We start from the raw sequence: 22864 nt of genomic DNA on the forward strand, positions 1-22864 counted from the left end.
CGTAAATAAAATGTGTTGAGTGCGTCGTTAAATAAAACATTTCTTTCTTTCTTTTAACCATGTCTGACACAATATAACCGAAAATAAAATGTGTTGAGTGCGTCGTTAAACAAAACATTCCTTTCTTTTAGTCTAGTCTACGAAGATCTTCTACGTGATAGATTTGTTTTTATCCTATTCTATATAAACAAAGATAAAAATGTGGTTTGTGTTCCCCTAGAGCTTGTAACCCCCCCCCCCCCCCCACACACACACACATACACCCATACCCATTCCAAATGTCGTTCCTTCGGGCCTGTTATTCTACATTTTAATAATAACAATACTAATGTAAGTACAAGGCTGTAACACTAACGTGTCAAACTTGTAGGCCTATGGCTGTATCCAGGTAATTGATGATAGCAGACGATAGCGATATTACACACGTTAATATCTTTTACAGGGTTCGATATCTGTAGTAGCTGAAAAAAGGACTTCGAACCGCCGTCTATTATGTTTGCTTAGCTTAGTAACTTGTTCAACGTGTCCATATACCACTAGGATTACGAACATGCCTATCCCGAGTCCGGCCTCCGATATGTTTGCCGGTATTTGTTGTACAAGTATATATGGGACATCAAGCCGCCATGTGTTGTAAGGATCATTAGATAATCACATAACTGCGGAAGGTAAGGTACTTATTACGTAACAGGCTTTAACAGCTCTCTGAGCAAACGTAAAATCGCTTTAAAAACTACTAATCAAAATTAAACCCAGGTGATTTTCCAGTCTTATATATTAGTTATGAAAATCCCTGGAATAAAAACCATAAAAATGTGTCTGTATTATCATGACCTGTTATGGTATTCAAACAACCGGTAGAAAAAATGACAATAAATGACCTGTTATAGATAGAAATATGAGATGTATTTACCTATAAACAATTGTACTGCAAGATATATGTAACTTGGAACAGACTATAAGACCCAGATTGATTATGATTAAATCTGACAGGTGAAATCACAAGTACTAAGCTAAGCAGAGGGGTGGTGTCAGGTGTGTTCAATATCAAACTGGGTGTTATAGTCTGTTTCAAATTACATATGTTTTGCAGTACAATTGTTTTTAAGTAAATACATCTCATATTTCTATCTATAACAGGTCATTTATTGACAATTTTTTTTACCGGTTGTTTGAATACCATAACAGGTCATGATAATACAGACACATTTTTATGGTTTTTATTCCAAGGATTTTCATAACTAATATATAAGACTGGAAAATCACCTGGGTATAATTTTGATTAATATTTTAGGCGATTTTAATGCTAGAACAAATTGTTTCCCAGATTACACTGTAATTGATACTGACATTGACATACTAAACAGCATGGAAAATGATATGTTAGATTTTTTTAATGACATATATAAATTAGAATCATATAGTATACCCATAGAAAGAACAAGTCAAGATATAGGCAAAATAAACAGTCATGGCATTGAACTATTAAACATATGTAAATCACACAATTTATATATAATAAATGGCAGATTAAGACATGATAAACACATAGGAAAATTGCCTTGTAAAGATAGCAGTGTTGTTGATTATGCCATTGGCAACCATCATTTATTTAAAATAGCTAAACATTTTGATGTATGGGAGTTTGACCCACTTTTTTCAGATGTACATTGTGGTTTAATACTTAGCTTAAATGTTGATAAACATGTTAATGATAACGATACATCTAATTGTATGACATATTCAGCTAACAAAAAGCCTAGTACATGGAAACCCCAAAAAATCAGCAGAATTTAAAAATAAAATTAACCATGACTCACTCGAAAACATATCCACAATGCTTGATAATCAAATCAGTCCGTTGATATTCAAACACGTGTCGATACTGCAACAGAGGCGATAGAAAATCTATTTTTAGATGCAGCTGAATCGACTCTAGGCCATGCATGATATTGCACGATCAAGCGACGTGTAAAATTCAAAGGTAACCAATCACTGTTCGGTAAGACAGCCAGATATCGAGTTCTCCGCGGAAAATATCATGAGGCCAAAAAAACCGTATAACTAAAAAAAAAAACTTTAGAAAATAAACAAAGATTAACAAGTAAAACGTATAAAAAGTCCTTATTGAAAGAACATTCCGTCCAAAGATTTAATATTGAAAAACAAATGCGACAATTGAGAACAAACGACCCAAAAGCTTTTTACAAACTACTTAAACAACCTAACGAAGATAATAACTTACCACCGTTAGATGATATCTATCTTTTTTTAAACTTGAAAAACAATGACTCAGATAGTGAAAATGTTTTAAACAGTAGGATTGAAGAAAATGAAATATTAAATGCTATAAAACAACTGAAAAACGGTAAGGCACCTGGAATCGATAATATCATTAATGAATATATTAAAACAACTGCCGGCATGGTGTTACCAATCTATACTAAACTGTTTAACATAATCTTCGACAATAGTGTTTTTCGTAATGTATGATTGACTGGTATGCTTAAACCCATTTTTAAAAATAAAGGAAATCGTTCATTACCAGAACATTATAAACCAATAACGTTGCTCTGCTGCATGTCTAAAACTATTCACCACAATTTTAAATAACTGATTAAATGCTTTTATTGAAGAAAATAAGATACTGAATGAATCTCAGACCGTTTTCCGAAAAGGCTACTCTACTACCGACCATCTATTTAATATACATTCTCTGATCGAAATTTTAAAGACAAGAAAAAAGAAATTATTTTGTGCTTTTGTAGATTTCCAAAAAGCTTTTGATCTAATTTCTAGAACTAGCCGCTGGCAGAAATTGTTAGAAAATAGTATAAATGGAAAATTCTTTAAAATAATTTATCAAATGTATCAAGGAATAAAGTCATGTATTTGTACAAAAAAAGAAATTTCAGACCTATTTCCATGTAACATCCGTGTCCGACAAGGAGAAAATTTGTCGCATGTCCTGTTTTCCCTTTATCTAAATGATTTAGATAATTATTTAAAAAGCCATAATTGTACTGGGGTATCCTCGGAAACAGATGAAACGTTCTATGAAACAGCTCTTTACTTTTTATGTTCAGTATATGCTGACAATACTGCGCTTCTCGCATCAAACGCCTCTGACTTACAACAATCTCTAAATGTCTTCTCACAATATTGCAATAAATGGAAACTCAAAGTAAATGCAAGTAAAAGTAAAATAATAATTTTCAATGGCACCAGTAATGATTATAGAAGGTTTTTACACTTGGAAATGATTTGCTTGAAAACGTAAAAGAATATAAATACCTAGGTCTTACTTTTACTAAACTAAATAAATTTAATACAAGCAAAACTCAAACGGCAACAAAAGCAATGTACTTTGTTCTGTCTAAATCTAAAGACAATAACTTTTCAGTAGAATGCAAATTAAAACTATCTGACTCCATTGTACTTCCGATTCTCTTATACGGATGCGAAATACGGGGTTACGAAAACATCGATATCATTGAAAATATTCATATAAAATTCTTAAGATACATCCTACCAGTAAAAAAGGGAACCCCGCTATTCATGTTATATGGTGAACTAGGAAGAAGACTACTTAAATTAATTATTCAACAAAGAATTATAAGTTTTTGGGCCCGTATCGTATCTGGTAAACAAACAAAATCATCGTTTTTACTGCATGAATTAATGTTACACGACTCTTCTGTAAATGGATATAGTTATAAATGGATAAACATATTCGAAGATATATTTAACCAGCTAGGCATGACAAATGTTTGGATGTCACGGAACTTTTCATCCATAAAAATACTTCTTAAGCAAGTAAAATGAATGAATGAATGAATGAATGAGTGGTTAACAACACCCCAGCACGAAAAATACATTAGCTATTTGGGTGTCAAACTATGGTAAATGCTAAACAGGAAGTGATGATCAACATCAATTAAAAAATTAAGATTTAAAGAAAAACACAGTGTAAAGAACTGTGCAAAAATACAAATATCACAGATAGATACTGACTTTTACTCAAAATTTCAATTTGTGCTGTATTGACCATTCTCAAAGCGAATGTTACACCCCTGCACCACGATGAGGTTACAGCACGCGCAGGGACAAGTAAAATTAAGACAAAACGACCAATATTTACAACAATGGAATAGTAACATAGCTTTATCATCAAGAGGTAAAACGTACACTATATTTTAAGAAAAGCTTAGATTAGAAAAATATCTTATTATATTACCACAGACATTTTGGGCTATATTACTCAAATTTAGAACATCTAACCACTACTTACCAGTTGAAATAGGACGCTGGAACAACACTCCAGTAGAAGATCGAACGTGCACATTATGTAACAATAATGACATTGGAGACGAATTTTACTGTTTACTCACATGTGCTTATCTCACTAACTCCCGTAAACATTTGCTTAAGCCATATTATTATAATAAACCAAGTATGTTGAAATTTAAACAACTAATGACGAATAGCAAAATAGGTGTTCTCAAGAAATTATGTAAACAATAAAAGAAATTGTTGATAAATGCAGTAAACCCTAAATGAAGACTGGCCTATAATTATTTACAATGTCTATCACTACCCAAGTATACATATATAATTATGTGTGCACGTCTGATTAGCACATTTTGGTAGTAATTACAATAATGTGACATTACATTACTTTATTCTAATTGTATTTTATTATTGCCGTTATTATTCTATTGTATTTGTATTATACTACTGTCTCTATTACTGTATTGCATTTGTATTAATACCATTGTTCTACTGTCTCCTGTAAACCCTGTCTTGTCACTACAGTTTATATATCGTGTTCCTCATATTATGCTGTTGTGTAACTGCCTGAGCGTAATAAAGTTCTGTTCTGTTCTGTTCTGCAAACTATACAAACTGACCTAACAAATATCTTTAAAATCATGAAACACAAACAAAGCATACCTAGCAACAGTTGTTCGTTTGAAGAATTTTTTTTGGGTTATTTTAAAGAGATTAACTACATGTATGATAATGTCAACAATGAAACTTGTGTGAATTAAATGAGATTATTATCGTGTTTTAGTAAGCTGTTCACGAACGTTCTTAACAATAGACTTACTGAATATGTCGAGAGCAGTGACATATTATCAGAAGCCCAAGCTGGTTTTAGAAAAGATTATTCCACTAATGATCACGTATTTTTATTCTATGCAAAATACTGAACTGTTAAAAAGAAAAAATTATACTGTGTTTTTATCGATTTTAAAAAGCTTTTGATACCATTTGGAGAACAGGACTGTGGTCTAAACTATTACAATAGAACATTGATGGGAAATGTTTCAGAGTGATTCACAGTATGTACAGTGGAATTAAATCATGTATCAGAAAGGACGGTGAACTATCAGAATATTTTATGTGCGACATGGGCGCGAGACAAGGAGAAAATGTATCCCCTATTTTATTTTCGTTGTTTTTAAATGATTTGGAGGACTATTTCAAGTCGCAACGGTGCAAAGGTGTTACGATTAATGCCTTTGATATATATCTTGACATAAGTCTAAGGATTTTAAAAATTATTTTATTATGTTATATGCTGATGACACTGCCCTCCTGGCTAGAAAGGAGGATGACCTTCAACATATGTTAAATGCTTACTGTCAGTATTGTAAGACATGGAGATTAACAGTAAACGTGTCAAAAACAAAGATTGTCATATTCGAGGTTCAAAAAAGGACTACAAGAAAGTTTTCTATTTGGACAATTTTGAGATTGAGAATGCAAATGAATACAAATACTTGGGAAATATGGTTCGAAAAACCCCCAATAAATTAAGTTTTATGTCTTAAAGAAATGAAATAATATTGTTTTTCAATTGAATATCGTTTAAATTTATTTGATGCAATTGTTGTTCCTATATTACTCTATGGTTGTGAAATTTGGGGATTTGAAAATATTAATATATTAGAAAGTGAAGATATCCAGTCACGATTTTACGAAACCAGTGCCACGTAATTATTGCACTGGGCCTAATTTCACAAAACATCGTAAGCTTAGTTTTGCACGTAAACGTAAATCTACGACTAAAACAAATTTTTTATTACTATCATAGTGCAACAAATATAGTTTGAAGTACACATATTTCATTTTATTTTGTCATTAAAATGATCCATCTTCCGTATTGATGTAATTAGGATCGGTTCTTTTTTTCTAGGTAAGTTTGCGTTTCTGAAAAAAAATACAAATTTTATTTTTAGGCCTTAAACAAAACATGTCATTCAATATTTTTATATTTTATTACCGTACATCAAATGTATGACACATTGATCTGACAATATGCAGTGTGCTCAGGTGTCCGGGGCTAGATTACGTGTATTAACAATGAACAGAAATCTACATGTAGCAATAAACAAAGAACAATAAAACGAATTCATGCATTATTCCGAGGTTCGACAACGTGACCCGATTAGAAGATTAGATAATGGTTGAAATTATTCTTTGTTACTGAATACCTAAAACTGAGCTTGTATTTGGGGAGGGGAAGTAGGGATTCTGTTGCAATGGAGTTAGGGAGGTTTGTATGGACAATTCCAATTATACATTTGTACCCAAAAACAAACAAACATGCTCGCGCGTGCGTGCGTGCGTGCGTGCGTGTGTGTGTGTTATTTCGCATCTTTCAGTTTATAACAGATCGCGTTGAGTTGCAGAAATTTTATATTTCAGTCAATGAACAAAAATCCCCAAAACGCTAACTGCAGTACTACAAATCGCGAGATATTATCTGCATCGAGACTACAACATTTTGTAATTTTTATAACAGATAGCGGCAGCAACAGCAACGCTAAATGTAGTTACTGCAGATAGCGTTGTTACTGCAGATCGCTGTCGCTCACACGTGCACTTGCATTAGAAAGCGATGTTACAATACGGTGAGGTGAGACTGCAAGGGCGAATCCAAGGGTGGAGATCAGGGGATCCAAGGGTGTAGTTCAGGGGGATATATCCCTTCTAAAATCTTCTCCCTTTTACTGAACGTTTTTTTTTTTTTTTTTTTTTTAATTTACAAATTTCAATGGAGTGCCCTTCTCCGGGTTGGTCCATGTGACCTTCTGCCCGTGGCCCATGGGCGTCATTCTCTGAAGAAATGTGTGTGTGTATGGTTGGGGGGGGGGGGGGGGGGGGGGGGCTTTATGACAACTATTTTTGTTGAGCACCTTGTTCTTATAGAATTTTATTTATTGGTCTTTGTATATGTTTATTATCAACCATCTTGTCACGTGAATGTTATAAATTGTATATGTGTATTCCGACGCCATATAACCGTAAATAAAATGTGTTGAGTGCGTCGTTAAATAAAACATTTCCTTGTATATTTGTATATTCCTCCAATGCCGTTGTGCAACGGCTCGAGTGTAAATAAATTCTTGTCTTGTCTTGCCGTTCATCCAGAACAAATAGATGTCTTTGGTGCATCCAGGTCGCATGTATGGGATACAGTACATTACTGCGTGATAATGTATTATTTATTCTAAATTACGGGCGGGACGTAACTCAGTGGTAAACCGCTCACTTGATCCGCGGTCGGTTTGGGATCGATCCCCGTCGGTGGGCCCATTTGGCTATTTCTCGTTCCAGCCGGTGCACCACGACTGGTATATCAACGGCCGTGGTATATGCTATCCTGTCTGTGGGATGGTACATGTAAAAGATCCTTTGCTACTAATGGAAAAAATGTAGTGGGTTTCCTCTCTTAGACTATATGTTTGACATCCGATAGCCGATGATTAATAGATCATTTTGCTCTAGTGGTGTCGTTAAACAAAACAAACTTTAAAATTTTTTCTTCTAAAACACATAGTAAATTATTGAAAATTAACATTTAACTAATTTTTGGTTGTATAGTACTACTCTTTATAAACTATATTCATGATTGTTTTATGAAAATGTTAACAATAATATTAGCTTTTAACGTAGCACAATGACGTTTTGGCTCTAATAAAATAAACTTTCGCTTCAGCCAGTGCACCACGACTGGTACATCAAAGGTCATGGTATGTGCTATCCTATCTTTGGGATGGTGCATAATATAAAAGATCCCTTGCTGCTAATCGGACATAGTAGCCCATTGCGTGGCGGCAGCGGGTTTTAGTGTGGTCCTTAAAGGGATTCCTGAGTTTGCTGCATTGTAAGATGTTTCCGACTAATAAAATATTTCTACGATTAAACTTACATATTAAATATATTTCTTGTTTAGAATATCAGTTTCTGTATATTCAATGTGTTTCTGATCGTCTTAATATGTGTAAGAAGCCCAATCTGGATTTTGTCTTCAAATAATTTCGTACGTACGAAAAAATATTTTGTAGGAAATAAAATGAAAATTAACCTACTAAAAATATTACAACGATCAGAAACACGTTTAATATACAGCCAGTGATATTCTAAACAAGAAAATATATTTAATATGTAAGTTTAATCGTAGAAATATTTTATTAGTCGATAACATCTTAAACATGCAGTAGACTCGGGAATGTCCCTTTAACCATATGTCCGTAAATAAGATGTGTTGAGTGCGTCGTTAAAGAAAACCTTCCCTTCCTTCCTTTCATCGTAAAATGTGGGATGGGGCATTTGTACATTGGTCATCCAGACTCAAAAAAGTGCGGGTGGGGTGGGGCATGCCCCCCCCCCCCTGTCCCCCAAGTGACGTCTATGCCTTGGCCACCTCCCTAATATATTTGCTGGGTCCTCCCTTGGACTGTCTGTTTAAACGCCCTGTAATAGCTGACAGGTGTTGTATCTTATCAGCTATTGCTTCACCTGAAGCTGCCTGAACACATATAAACCACACAGACCCGTTACAGCAGATTAGTGCGCCATTTTACATGCGGATACAAACAAAGGTATGTTTTTTGTTTACGGGGCTTTCAAGATATATATGTGTGTTTATATGCGATCAGAATATTTATAATTCCTTTTACATTGTGATTAGCTGTCGCAGAAGAAAGTAGGATACTAATACAATTCTGTATTGCTAAGTGAAACAAATAATGAGTGATGAATTAACGATTTTGAGAAAATCATATTCTGTGAATTTTAACCATTTGGTAAAGACTTTATTAATCAGTTCAATAATTTTGTTTCTCAAAAAGATTTAAATTTTTTTTTTTTTTAAACGACACCACTAGTGCCCATTGATTTATTAATCATCGGCTTAAAGTCTTAAAGAGGAAACCATGCTACATTGTTTTCCATCAGTAGCAAGGGATCTTTTATATGCGCCATCCCACAGACATATCACATACGACGTCCTTTGATATAGCAGTCCTGGTGCACAGGCTGGAACGAGAAATAGCCCAAATGGGCCCACTGATGGGGATCGATCCTAAATCGACCGAGCTTCAGGCGAGAGCCTTACCACTGGGTTACGTCCCGCCCCCTTGTTTCTCAAGGCGAGTGTTTCCGGAAGATATACAGTGTATTAAGTCATTTTATACTTGGTTATTACTTATTGCCTTTTGACTTAGCAGGGCAATGCTGTTGTTGCCTAAAGGAGAAATAATATAATGTTCGCTGACCAACACGTTAGTACGCCGATGTAATTGGAAGGAAGGGAGACAATGTTTTATTTAACGACGCACTCAACACCTTTTATTTACGGTAAAATGACGTCAGATATATGGTTAAGGACCACACATATATTGAGAGAGGAAACCCGCTGTCGCCACTTCATAGGCTACTCTTTTCGATTAGCAGCAAGGGATCTTTTATATGCACCATCCCACAGACAGGATAGTACATACCACGGCCTTTGTTACACCAGTTGTGGAGCACTGGCTGGGACGAGAAATAGCCCAATGGGAATATAACTGAAGTCTAGTTTAACCCTGGTTTCCATTCAGTCTGTAACATGTCGGCGAGGAACGCATTTACAGATCTTTACAGATTATTATTTTTTTATTTTATTTATTTAGTTATATATATATATATAAAATACCCCCTAAAAAAAACCCTCAAAAACGACAACAACCCCCAAAACCCCCAATCTCCCGCAAAGAAACCCCTAAACCACAAACAAACCAAACCAAACCAAACAACAACAGCAACAGCAGCAACAACAACCTCAGACATTGGATTAAACACAGGAGGATCAATCGTATACATTGTTGGACCTCAGGTCAGCGTTCTATCACTGAGCTACAAATTATTCCTGTTACTACAATTTTAAAATCTACATTACACACATACCGATGAGTTTGCACCAGTATTGGGATACGAACCCAGTACCTACCAACTATTAAAAAGAGTCCACCCCGGAAGGCTAAAAGTGACTGACCCTAGTTTTAAAACACTACGACGTATTTTTCACTATTAAAGCCATTTCTTATAATTTAAATTAGAAATACTTACATATTATTATTTAGAATATTCATAAACGTCTATTATCAGATTATCATTTGCCACGTGAGTTAAAGTGACAGACCTTAGTTTTTAAACACTACGACGTATCTTTCACTATTAAAGGCTTTTTTTTTTTTTTTTTTTTAAATTTTATTGTCCCCAGAATATAAAAAGGCAGTGTCAGGGTTGGGGTGCCCTGAGCTCACTGCCTCACAATATTTTTCAAATTGCATATGATATACAGAGGTTTATATACATACATATAAATGGCAAAATATATACACACGAATAGATAAAATCCATGTATATTGTTGTTGTTGATATTTTGTTTGTTTGTTTTTTTTATCAATTTTTTTAAATTATTATTTTCTGGGTCCAAGAAGGAAAAAATAAATAAAAAGGAGATGTTATGTACGGAATTAGTATTGATACAAGAAGTATTATAAAAAGATGTGTGAAGGAGTATAAAGTGGGAAGAAGGTATTTTAGAAATAGCTATATCTCAATATTTGATAGATTTAATAAGCTTTTATGATGTTTGAAATAAATTATACCACTGCTCCCATTCTGTCTTGAAGTCTTCATAATTACCATTTTTATATAAGATACATTTTTCAGTTTATTAAAGGCTTTTTTGATAATTTAAATGAGAAGTACTTACATTTTATTATTTAGAATATTAATTTTTGTACACCTGACGTGGTTCTGGTAATCCAGATTTTTGTAGCACGCCAAAATGCATTTTTCATAATACTAAAAACGCACGTTCTTCTGAGAAGTAATGGTTATCGAGATAAGCTCTATTTATTTTTAGACGACATTTCTCTGTTTAAACATAGTCTTAACCTCTCTCTGCTAAAGGGATATACTCTAGTTTTTAAACACTAAGGCATATTTTTTGACTATTATAGCCGTTTTTGATAACTGAAATCATACTCTACTTAGATTTTATGGTTTAGATTATCCACTTCCGTACATTCGAAGTGTTTTTGGCCACACTGGTGTTTTTAATACCGCAAAATGCATTTCTCATATTTTAAAAAAACGCACGTGCGTTTGAGAAGTAACAGTTATGGAGTCGTGTTTTAGTCTATTTTAAGACGGCATTTCACAATTTCAAAGTCACAGACTCATGTTTCACTCAATTGTAACTTTATCCAAATGTGTTGCAGGTTTGTTGATTAACTAAACTTAGTGTTAATATTCGCGAGCTGAACCTAGGAAATGTCCCTTTAAACTTTATCCAAATGTGTTGCAGGTTTGTTAATTAACTAAACTTAGTGTTAATATTCGCGATCTGAACCTAGGAAATGTCCCTTTAAACATTATCCAAATGTGTTGCAGGTTTGTTGATTAACTAAACTTAGTGTTAATATTCGCGAGTTGAACCTAGGAAATGTCCCTTTAAACTTTATCCAAATGTGTTGCAGGTTTGTAGATTAACTAAACTTAGTGTTAATATTCGCGCGCTGAACCTAGGAAATGTCCCTTTAAACCTTATCCAAATGTGTTGCAGGTTTGTTGATTAACTAAACTTAGCGTTAATATTCGCGAGCTGAACCTAGGAAATGTCCCTTTAAACCTTATCCAAATGTGTTGCAGGTTTGTAGATTAACTAAACTTAGTGTTAATATTCGCGCGCTGAACCTAGGAAATGTCCCTTTAAACCTCATCCAAATGTGTTGCAGGTTTGTTGATTAGCTAAACTTAGCGTTAATATTCGCGAGCTGAACCTAGGAAATGTCCCTTTAAAACTAGGATCTGCTCCTTTAACCACTATGTCATTGAGACCGGTCCGGTTTTCAAAGCCGTAACTGGTTGAGTGGGAGGCTGGGTTGCCTCCACTCATAGAAAATAAGAAGGAAGGATATGTTTTATTTAACGACGCACTCAACACATTTTATTTACGGTTATATGACGTCAGACATATGGATAAGGACCACACAGATATTGAGAGAGGAAACCCGCTGTCGCCACTTCATAGGCTACGCTTTTCGAGTAGCAGCAAGTTTTTTATTTATTTGCACCATCCCCCAGACAGGATAACACATACCACGGTTTTTGTAATACTAGTCGTGGTGTACTGGCTGGAACGAGAAATAGCCCAAATGGGCCCACCTACGGGGTAGAAAACAAGAAGTCCTCTTCCGTTTAAAAATGTCTTCTTTTTTTTTTGTAATTCATCAAGACTTTATAGTACGGCGCCATAATTCTTGGTTTTCACTGCCTCAAATTATTTGAGACTAATTTTAATTGGTTTTAATTATCATGTTTATTACTCTGGTTTTAGTTATCATTTTTGTGTTACAGATGGCCTGGTTACTACTTCTTGTAACACTTTGCTCGCTGTCTGCTCTAAGTCACGGTGAGAATTAATTAATTAATTGCAATTTGTATTAATGCAAAAAGCAACGAAAAAATCTTTTTAAAATAACAAAAATGCTCATTACTTAAAAATGTTCAACCGATTGGTCTTATGGAAGATATAAATAAAACAGCAATACCCATAGTGCAATAGGTCATCTACTCGTAGGATAGCAGACGACATTCTTCACTATGTGAGAGCACTGCTGTTTTTATTTATATATTGACCAATGGTTTTGTTTTACAACTCACACATAAAATATAACATTTTTGGTAATTCCAAAATAGAGAGAGAGAGAGAGAGAGAGAGAGAGAGAGAGAGAGAGAGAGAGAGAGAGAGAGAGAGAGAGAGAGAGAGAGAGAGAGAGAGAGAGAGAGAGAGAGACAGAGAGAGAGAGAGAGAGAGAGAGAGAGAGAGAGAGAGAGAGAGAGAGAGAGAGAGAGATAGAGAGTAAACATAGCTGCTGCACCTAGATGATCTAGACATCACGAATCGGTCCAGACGTTTTCAAAATTTCGTAATCATCCTAACCATCAAAAGTGGTCAGACACTAAAATAACGGTAATTTTGAATACATGGAATATTGTAACTTGTAGTTCGTTACAGGACTTCCTCAATAATTTAATGCAGACATGATATATCTGATAGCCTGAAAACAACAGGTGACGCGAATCCCAGGAACGAACATTTCGTGATTCACATTATCAGAAGGAAATTATATAGATATTATATAGGAATTATATAGATATTATATAGAAATTATATAGGAATTATAACAGAAATTATATAGAAATTATATAGGATTTATACAGAAATTATAACAGAAACTATATAGAAATTATATAGGAATTATATAGAAATTATAACAGAAATTATATAGAAATTATATAGGAATTATACAGAAATTATAACAGAAACTATATAGAAATTATATAGGAATTATATAGAAATTATATAAAAATTAATATAGGCATTTATCTCTTTTTAACATTGTAATAAAATAAATTAAATTATATTATTTTTTAAGAGTTGTTCAATAATGTTTTTTTTCGGTTCCATTACGCACGAACAGTAAACTAGTATATAACTTGCACTACTTATATTAAACCAGTTTATGAGATAAAACCACGTAAAACAGTTTGCGATAACCATTATCTACCAACTGTATTATTCACATTGACAGATAAGACTTTCGTGTAACAATGACGAAACCAGCCTTAAATTTGTAATTGACAGCAAAGCATCATTATGCAAGCTATTTCGCTGAAAAATAATATAAGACAACGTTAGTTCCTGGCTGTTGTCAGCAATTACTGGTAGGCAGGGCCGGATTTAGTCCTTGGAGGGCCCGGGGCATTTCAGGTTCGTGGGTCCATTAACATAGAAATTAAATTACATAACAAATTTGAAAAAAAAGAACTAATTTTATAATTATTACATTTTTTTTTATATAAAGGAAGTCCTTAGTCTAGGAGGGGGGCCCGGGTCAATTGCCCCCCCCCTCATAAATCCGACACCGCTGGTAGGTTGCTGGTGTTGAGGGACAAAGTCTAATGTGGCACACCGCGCACCATAAAAAGAAAATATCCACTGTTGTAATCTGAAACCTTTACACACTCAACATCATATTAAAGGGACTGTCCCGAGTTTGCAGCCATTGTAAAATATTTGCGATAACAGAGCCTTGTTGGCGACTACTATTTCATACTAAATACATTTTCTTGTTTAGAATACCAGTGTCTGTATATCGAATGCGTTTGCGGTCGTATACTAATGTTTGTAGCACTCAGGTTTTACTTTAATTCGTGATATATTTATTAATACGAAATTATTAGAAGGTAAAATCCGGTTTGGGCTACTACAAGCATTAGGACAACAACAAACACCTTGTAAATACAGACACTGATATTCTAAATTAATTTTACGTCATCGAACAGGCTCTATTGGTCGGAAACATTTTACAATGGTTGTAAACTCAGGAATGTCCCTTTAAAATATTTTGAATCGATCACAGATTGTGAAATACATGTAAGACCACAACACTGATCTATCTCTCTCTCTCTCTCTCTCTCTCTCTCTCTCTCTCTCTCTCTCTCTCTCTCTCTCTCTCTCTCTCTCTCTCTCTCTCTCTCTCTCTCTCTCTCTCTCTCTCTCTCTCTCTGTCCTGGCTGTATGTCTCTCTCCCTCTGTCCCGTCTGTCTGTCTCTCTATGTTTTTTTTTCTCTCCCTCTGTTTCTCTCTCTTTGTCTGTCTCTGTGTGTGTGTGTGTGTGTTTTTTCTTTCTGTTTTTCTTCTCTGTCTCTCTCTCTCTGTCTGTGTGTGTGTGTGTGTGTGTGTGTGTGTGTATGTGTGTGTGTGTGTGTGTGTGTGTCCCATTACTATCGAGCCTACTTAACATATCTTGGCTATATTGATCTGGGCATATTAAATATGCATTTAATTTTTTAAAATGTTTTATCCAATCAATCAGGAGCTGGTTGTCCAAGAATTGTTTGCTACCACACCAACTGGTCTCAGTACCGCTTTGGCAGCGGGAAGTTCTTCCCTAACAACATAGACTCTTCCCTGTGCACTCATATCAACTACGCGTTCGCCAAAATGGTCGGGAACAAACTGCACGCGTTTGAGTGGAACGACGAGTCGACAACTTGGAGTACGGGCATGTGAGTCTATAACAGTTGTCAGATACCTTTTTAAAGGGGCTTTCCCGAGTTTGCTGTCATCGTAATTCTAGGGTCAGACTATCAACTGCCACGGCGGAGTAGTAATCTCCCTAAACTGCTAACTGACGACGGACAGCGCTAAGACTAACAACTAATCGGCCGTAGGAGTTGTGTAGGACGGGAATCGAGTTACAAGAGCTCTCAGACTAACATCTGGATAGTGGTAGAAGTCGTGAAATCGGCAAGTTTGCCAAATCTGTCGCAACAGTTGGTAGTTTTATCCTAGCATAAGATGTTTACGACTAACAGAGTGTCTTTGGCAACTAAAATTACATATTTTAAATACATTTTCTTGTTTAGAATACTATTGTCTGTATATCCAATGTGTTTGCAGTCGCGATCATGTGCTAATGTTTCTAGGAATGACACACTCAACACATTTTATTTACGATTATATGGCGTTGGACATATGGTTAAGGACCACACAGATATTGAGGGAGGAAACCCGCTGTCGCCACTTTATGGGCTACTCTTTTCGATTAGCAGCAAGGGATCTTTTATATGCACCATCCCATAGACAGAATAGGACATACCACGGCCTTTGATGTCCCAGTCGTGGTGCACTGGCTGGAACGAGAAATAGCCCAATGGGCCCACCGACGGGAATCGATCCTAGATCGATCGCGCATCAGGCGAGCGCTGTACCACTGAGCTACACCCCCCCCCCCCATACACACACAATCTCAACGGAACCCAGGACAATGTTACCAACCCTGCACCAGACTGAGCAAACAGCTGGGATTTTTTAATCGCACGGATTCCAAACCCTTACAGACCGTGTTAGCCAGCTCATGCAAGTTGAACATTCTGTTGATTGTTTTATCAATGTTGTCGAAGCTATGCAGATTTACACAAATACAAAATCCTTATAATATCGTTTACATGGCATCATATACAGCAATATAAAACAAACTGTATTCAAATCAGCCTTGTAGATTTAAATATTATTAAAATCTTCACTTTTCCTTCATTTTCACCATAAAATCGATTTTTAAAAATCCCAAAATGACATTTTTACACCAAATTAATTTATTAGCTCTTTTGCTATTTTATTTAACTATTTTTATAGAACACTTTGCTACCAAAAGTAATTGTGTTCCTATTTGTTTTATGTCAAAATTTATATTAACTCAAGTCACTGATTTATACGTTAGAACTGAAATTTTATTCAAATGCACACGAGGGTGGGGTCACAATTTGATCTGTAGCATCCAAAGGCAAGAGAGATGACGTCGGTATCATTACTTTTCATAAACTAGACATTCTCCCGGTTCAGAAAATATATGATACAAAAGTATATCTTTCCGGACAGTTTAAAACATGTTTTATTGGCTCTAGCCCCCTGACTATGAAGGCTTCTTCCAAACTCATTTGAGTCTGCATTTGTTTGTTTGTTTGTTTGGTCGGTCTGGGATCGATCCCCGTCGGTGAGCCCATCGGGCTATTTCTCGTTCCAACCAATGCACCACGACTTGTATATCAAAGACCGTGGTATGTCCTATCCTGTCTGTTGGATAGTGCATATAAAAAATCCCTTACTGCTAATCGAAAAAGAGCAGCCCATGAAGTGGCGACAGCGGGTTTCCTCTCTCAATATCTGTCTGGTCCTTAACCATATGTCTAACGCCATATAACCGTAAATAAAATGTGTTGAGTGCGTCGTTAAATAAACCATTTCCTTCATTCATTGTTTGTTTGTTTGGGGCGGGATATAGTCCAGGGGTAAAGTGTTTGCTTGATGTGCGGTCGCTCTAGGATCGATCCCCATCTGTGACCCATTAGGCTATTTCTCGTTCCAAACAGTGCACCACGACTGGTATATCAAAGGTACTGGTATGTGCTATTCTGTCTGTGCGATGGCGTATATATAAGAGATCCCTTGCTACTAACGGACCACAAAACACAAATGTAGCGGGGTTTTTTCCTCTAAGACTATATGACTAAATATTTCACATCCAATAGCCGATGATAAATAAATCAATGTGCTCTAGTGGTGTTGTGAAACAAAACAAACTTTAACTTTGTTTGTTTGGTTGTTTTTCTCTTCTCTTTCTTTCTATGTAAAACAGACACAAATACAGTGAAACCTTTTAAAACCGGACCCTCTGTAAACCGGAATTCCATCAAAACTGTTTTTCTAGGCCCATTTTTAAATATTTCTAGAACCTCTTTAATCCGGATACCTCTTTAAACCGGACGTTTTACTTGGTTCCGAGTGAGTTCGGCTTAGAGGGGCTTCACTGTACAATGAACATTGTTCCATAATTTCACATTACTTTGCACACCCAGGTACGAAAAGTTCGTAAACACCAAGCAGAATAACCCGAGCGTCAAAATGCTGCTGTCTGTGGGAGGGTGGAACATGGGGTCGGCTTCGTTCCACGCCATGGTCTCTACTGCATCCGGCAGACACGAGTTTGCTACCACGTCCGTCAAGTTCCTTAGAGACCACCACTTCGACGGCCTTGACCTTGATTGGGAGTATCCCGGAAGTCGTGGGAGTCCCGCGGAAGATAAAGGTCATTACGTAGAGCTGCTTAAGGTATTGGATCATGTGTTTTACTGTATTATGTATTTTACTGTATAATGTGTTTGTATTTGCAGGCCCGTAGCCAATAATTTTGGCTCTTTTATTTTGATATCTCGATTGAATGTAAAAGTTGTAGCGAGATTAACGGCGAGAGTTACAGTAACGAGCAAATAACCTTTGAATCATGCCCCCGGACCCCCCCCAAATACCTCGCGACTTCGGCGCTCGTTCAATTGCCCCCCCCCCCCCCCCCCACCCGCCCAATAATGTTCACCATGCTACGGGCCTGATGTGTGTGTGTGTGTGCGTGTATGTGTGTGCGTGCGTGTATGTGTGCATGTGTGTGTGCGTGTATGTGTGTATGCGTGTGCGTGTATGTGTATGTATGTATGCGTGTGTGTGTGTGTGTGTGTGTGTGTGTGTGTGTGTGTATGCGCGCGTGTGTGTACGCCCGTAGTAACGTTATCTGATGTGGGTGACACACTCTAGTTGAGGGGGAGGAGGCACAAGCCAGGTTTTTTAATGTTTATTCATATTATGTAGGACAAAACAAAGTAAATTGTATATACATATTACCAATGTGTTTCGGTATCGTCAGTATCATATATTAGCAATAAAGCTTGTACTATGCAAGCCAATATATGATATTAACGTTACCAAAACACACGAGGGTAATAACCGCCCCTCCTCCCTCCCTCTCTCTCTCTCTCTCTCTCTCTCTCTCTCTCTCTCTCTCTCTCTCTCTCTCTCTCTCTCTCTCTCTCTCTCTCTCTCTCTCTCTCTCTCTCTCTCTCTCTCTCTCTCCGTATATATATATATATATATATATATATATATATATATATATATATATATATATATATATATATACAATTATTGACCGTCATTGAGGGCAATATCATGTTTTAAGGACGGAAGAAATTGATATTGACAAATTACCGAATAAAACGTTCCACTTCATATTATACTCTGGCCCCACCACCTTCAGGGTTAGGGGACCAAAGACCCCCCACCCCATTCCCCCTCCGTGTTTGACGCCTATTTACTTAGAAACCGAACTCGCCCAGGTCGTGCCTTATCGCTAGTGGTATGCTACTAGTCAGAATAAATTCAAATCTTACTGTCGGCTCCCTTATGAAGATATGCAAGAGACGATCTTACCAACTCCAACGTTATTTCACGTCCAGATGGCCTTTCGTCTCGACCAATCACCAATGACAATGCCACTTGCAATAAAACTGCTAGCAGCGTAACACATCTGAAATGACCGTTAAAGAGACTATCCTCAGTTTGCACCAATATATCATATTTCCAAATAATAAGTCCTCTTTAACAATTAAAGTTAAACCTTGAATAATTTATAGTTTTAGAATATCACTTTTTGTATACATTAAACGTCTTGCTGTGCCTTCTAATATTTGTAGTAGCTAAAATTTGATTTTACGTTATAATAATAATAAAATAAAATTCGACGTACAAAATTATTTGCAGGTTGTTTCCATTGCTATAAACACTATGATTTACAAATGTTTATCACGTTAAATTACCACAGTTTAAGCTACTACAAATATTAAGTTAACATTGTGCATACAGGCAGTGACATTTTTAACAAGAACATTTATTTAAAATGCTATTTTAGTGCTAAAATGACAGCATTGTTAGGACAGTCTCCTTAACAAAGAAAAATCTGAAACTTTCATAGATACGTTTTTTGTTTGTTTGTTTGTTTGTTTTGTTTGTTTGCTTGTTTGTTTTTGGTATGGATTGTTTTCGTTTGTTTAAAAATAATTACTTATCTGTTAGGGTTTTTTTTTAAATATCGAGAAAGAGAAACATCAGTGATTTAGCATTTGCTCTTTCGCAGGAAATAAGACAAGTATTCGATGCAGATACTACCGGAACTACACTACTGCTGACTGCCGCGGTGCCTGCCGGGAAGAAAAACATTGACCCAGGATTCAATATTCCAGAGGTTATGAGGTAAGAATTCAACCCTCTGACTAAATAAAAACAGACTAAGATAAAATAAAATATAGAGAATAATACATGAGTGGCCATTAGATACCATTTATCTTACAACAAGTTGTTTTAAAATGTATCCAACGAGCGAAACGAGTTGTAAGATAAATGGTATCTAACAGACACGAATGTGTTATTCTATTTCTTACATATCCTCAAAAATCGGGTTTGAAGCAAATTTTAAAATCTTTTTCGACTATTAAGTTATTTACAGCCTTTTGCGCTTGTAGCTAACGTACGCGTCACAGAATGATTGCCAGGTTAACTATACATCATAGTGTAATTGATTTCGACCTTGCTGTTTTGTCATTGGATGTATGGCATTGGTGACCTGGTCATCACCTTGGAGCAGCCAGTCTATAATATGTTAACAAGTACTGAACAAAGTAGTACTATGTTTGTCTATTTTATTAATTTAGTCAATGCACTCTAGCAATTTCGTCATGCAACAGACCCAGACGTGTTTCATAAAAAAATCCCATGGTATTGTTCTCTCGCGATAGTCTTAATCGGTTATAACCGGCCTCGGTGGCGTAGTGGTTAGGCCATCGGTCTACAGGCTGGTAGGTACTGGGTTCGGATCCCAGTCGAGGCATGGGATTTTTAAAATCCAGATACCGACTCCAAACCCTGAGTGAGTGCTCCGCAAGGCTCAATGGGTAGGTGTAAACCACTTGCACCGACCAGTGATCCGTAACTGGTTCAACAAAGGCCATGGTTTGTGCTATCCTGCCTGTGGGAAGCGCAAATAAAAGATCCCTTGCTGCTAATCGAAAAGAGTAGCCCATGTAGTGGCGACAGCGGGTTTCCTCTTAAAATCTGTGTGGTCCTTAACCATATGTCTGACGCCATATAACCGTAAATAAAATGTGTTGAGTGCGTCGTTAACTAAAACATTTCTTTCTTTCTAATCGGTTATGCTGGATATTATTTTGCAAAGCGTATTAATTACTTTAAAGTACAGCGAACCATCAAATGGAGACATTTGTCGAGCTTTTTTTTTTTTTTTTTTTTTATCACAACCGTAGTATCCGCTATATACGTTTCCAATTCAACCTTCAGATATCTGGATTTCGTTAACCTGATGTCCTACGACCTGCACGGAAGCTGGGAGTCATACACAGGTCATAACAGTCCTCTATACGCCACTTCTAAAGACACTGGCGATGCCAAGCAACTCAACATTGTAAGAAAACCTTTTTATGCTTCTTCCTTTTTTTAAATATCTAATTTGTAACTAAAGTTTAACACTTACAATATATGTACAACGGTCGCAGATCAGAACAGAACTTTTCTCTCTCAGTAAAGTTTGTTTTATTTAACGACGCCACTAGAGCACATTGATTTTTTATCTTATCATCGGCTATTGGACGTCAAATATATGGTCATTCTGACACTGTTTTTTAGAGGAAACCCGCTGTCGCCACATAGGCTACTCTTTTTACGACAGGCAGCAAGGGATCTTTTATTTGCGCTTCCCACAGGCAGGATAGCACAAACCATGGCCTTTGTTGAACCAGTTATGGATCACTGGTCGGTGCAAGTGGTTTACACCTACCCATTGAGCCTTGCGGAGCACTCACTCAGGGTTTGGAGTCGGTATCTGGATTAAAAATCCCATGCCTGGACTGGGATCCGAACCCAGTACCTACCAGCCTGTAGACCGATGGCCTGCCACGACGCCACCGAGGCCGGTTTTTTCTCTCAGAACACCAAACTGTGATACACTGAGGTGGAATAGAATAGAATAGAATAGAATAGAATAGAATAGAATAGAATAGAATAGAATAGAATAGAACAGAACAGAACACAATAGAATATATGTTTAACGACACCCCAGCACGAAGAATACGTCGGCTATTGGGTGTGAAAGTATGGTACTCTGAGGTGGTTTACAAATATATCAATTAACAGCTACTGTGAATTGTGGACATGTTAAGGTATAAAATAAAATAATAATAATAATATGATACACTGTAGTACATAAGAATAATATTAAAAACAGCTATGTACTCTAGACATGCTATGTATTGTAATGACTTCTATATAGCATTTCGCCGTACACCGCAACAGTGTAAATATCACAAAGCTTAGCGAAGGTATTTTAACAAACATTAATGGTATGTGACCCCCCTCCCCATCCAAATAATTAAGATATTAATAGAAGTCAAATATTTAACACTGAATATCTCTAGTTGTGGTAGCACTGAATGTCTCTAGTTGTGGTAGCACTGAATGTCTCTAGTTGTGATAACACTGAATGTCTCTAGTTGTGGTAACACTGAATGTCTCTAGTTGTGGTAACACTGAATGTCTCTAGTTGTGATAACACTGAATGTCTCTAGTCGTGGTAACACTGAATGTCTCTAGTTGTGGTAGCACTGAATGTCTCTAGTTGTGGTAACACTGAATGTCTCTAGTTGTGATAACACTGAATGTCTCTGAATGTCTCTAGTTGTGGTAACACTGAATGTATCTAGTTGTGGTAGCACTGAATGTCTCTAGTTGTGATAACACTGAATGTCTCTAGTTGTGATAACACTGAATGTCTCTGAATGTCTCTAGTTGTGGTAACACTGAATGTCTCTAGTTGTGATAGCACTGAATGTCTCTAGATGTGGTAGCACTGAATGTCTCTAGTTGTGATAGCACTGAATGTCTCTAGTCGTGGTAGCACTGAATGTCTCTAGTTGTGGTAGCACTGAATGTCTCTAGTTGTGGTAGCACTGAATGGCTCTAGTTGTAGTAGCACTGAATGGCTCTAGTCGTGGTAGCACTGAATGGCTCTAGTCGTGGTAGCACTGAATGTCTCTAGTCGTGGTAACACTGAATGGC

General features: G+C 36.3%; 1 protein-coding gene across 2 annotated transcripts in view; it reads left to right on the forward strand.

The window, feature by feature from the left end:
- Positions 1-578: 578 nt before the first annotated feature.
- LOC121380095 (chitotriosidase-1-like) overlaps positions 579-22864 on the forward strand; it is a 40251-nt gene continuing 17965 nt past the window's right edge. Inside the window, exons 1-6 of one of the 2 annotated variants that reach the window (XM_041508847.1) lie at positions 579-668; positions 12703-12757; positions 15228-15420; positions 17770-18022; positions 19875-19990; positions 21092-21215. In XM_041508847.1, the coding sequence (XP_041364781.1) occupies positions 12703-12757; positions 15228-15420; positions 17770-18022; positions 19875-19990; positions 21092-21215 (741 nt within the window). In that variant the 5' untranslated portion in view covers positions 579-668. Of the gene's footprint in view, positions 669-8877; positions 8895-12702; positions 12758-15227; positions 15421-17769; positions 18023-19874; positions 19991-21091; positions 21216-22864 lie in introns of those variants that run through there. The other variant, XM_041508848.1, reaches the window with a different exon arrangement.

Source organism: Gigantopelta aegis, chromosome 8 (genome assembly GCF_016097555.1).
Source record: "Gigantopelta aegis isolate Gae_Host chromosome 8, Gae_host_genome, whole genome shotgun sequence".
NCBI classification, from domain to species: domain Eukaryota; kingdom Metazoa; phylum Mollusca; class Gastropoda; order Neomphalida; family Peltospiridae; genus Gigantopelta; species Gigantopelta aegis.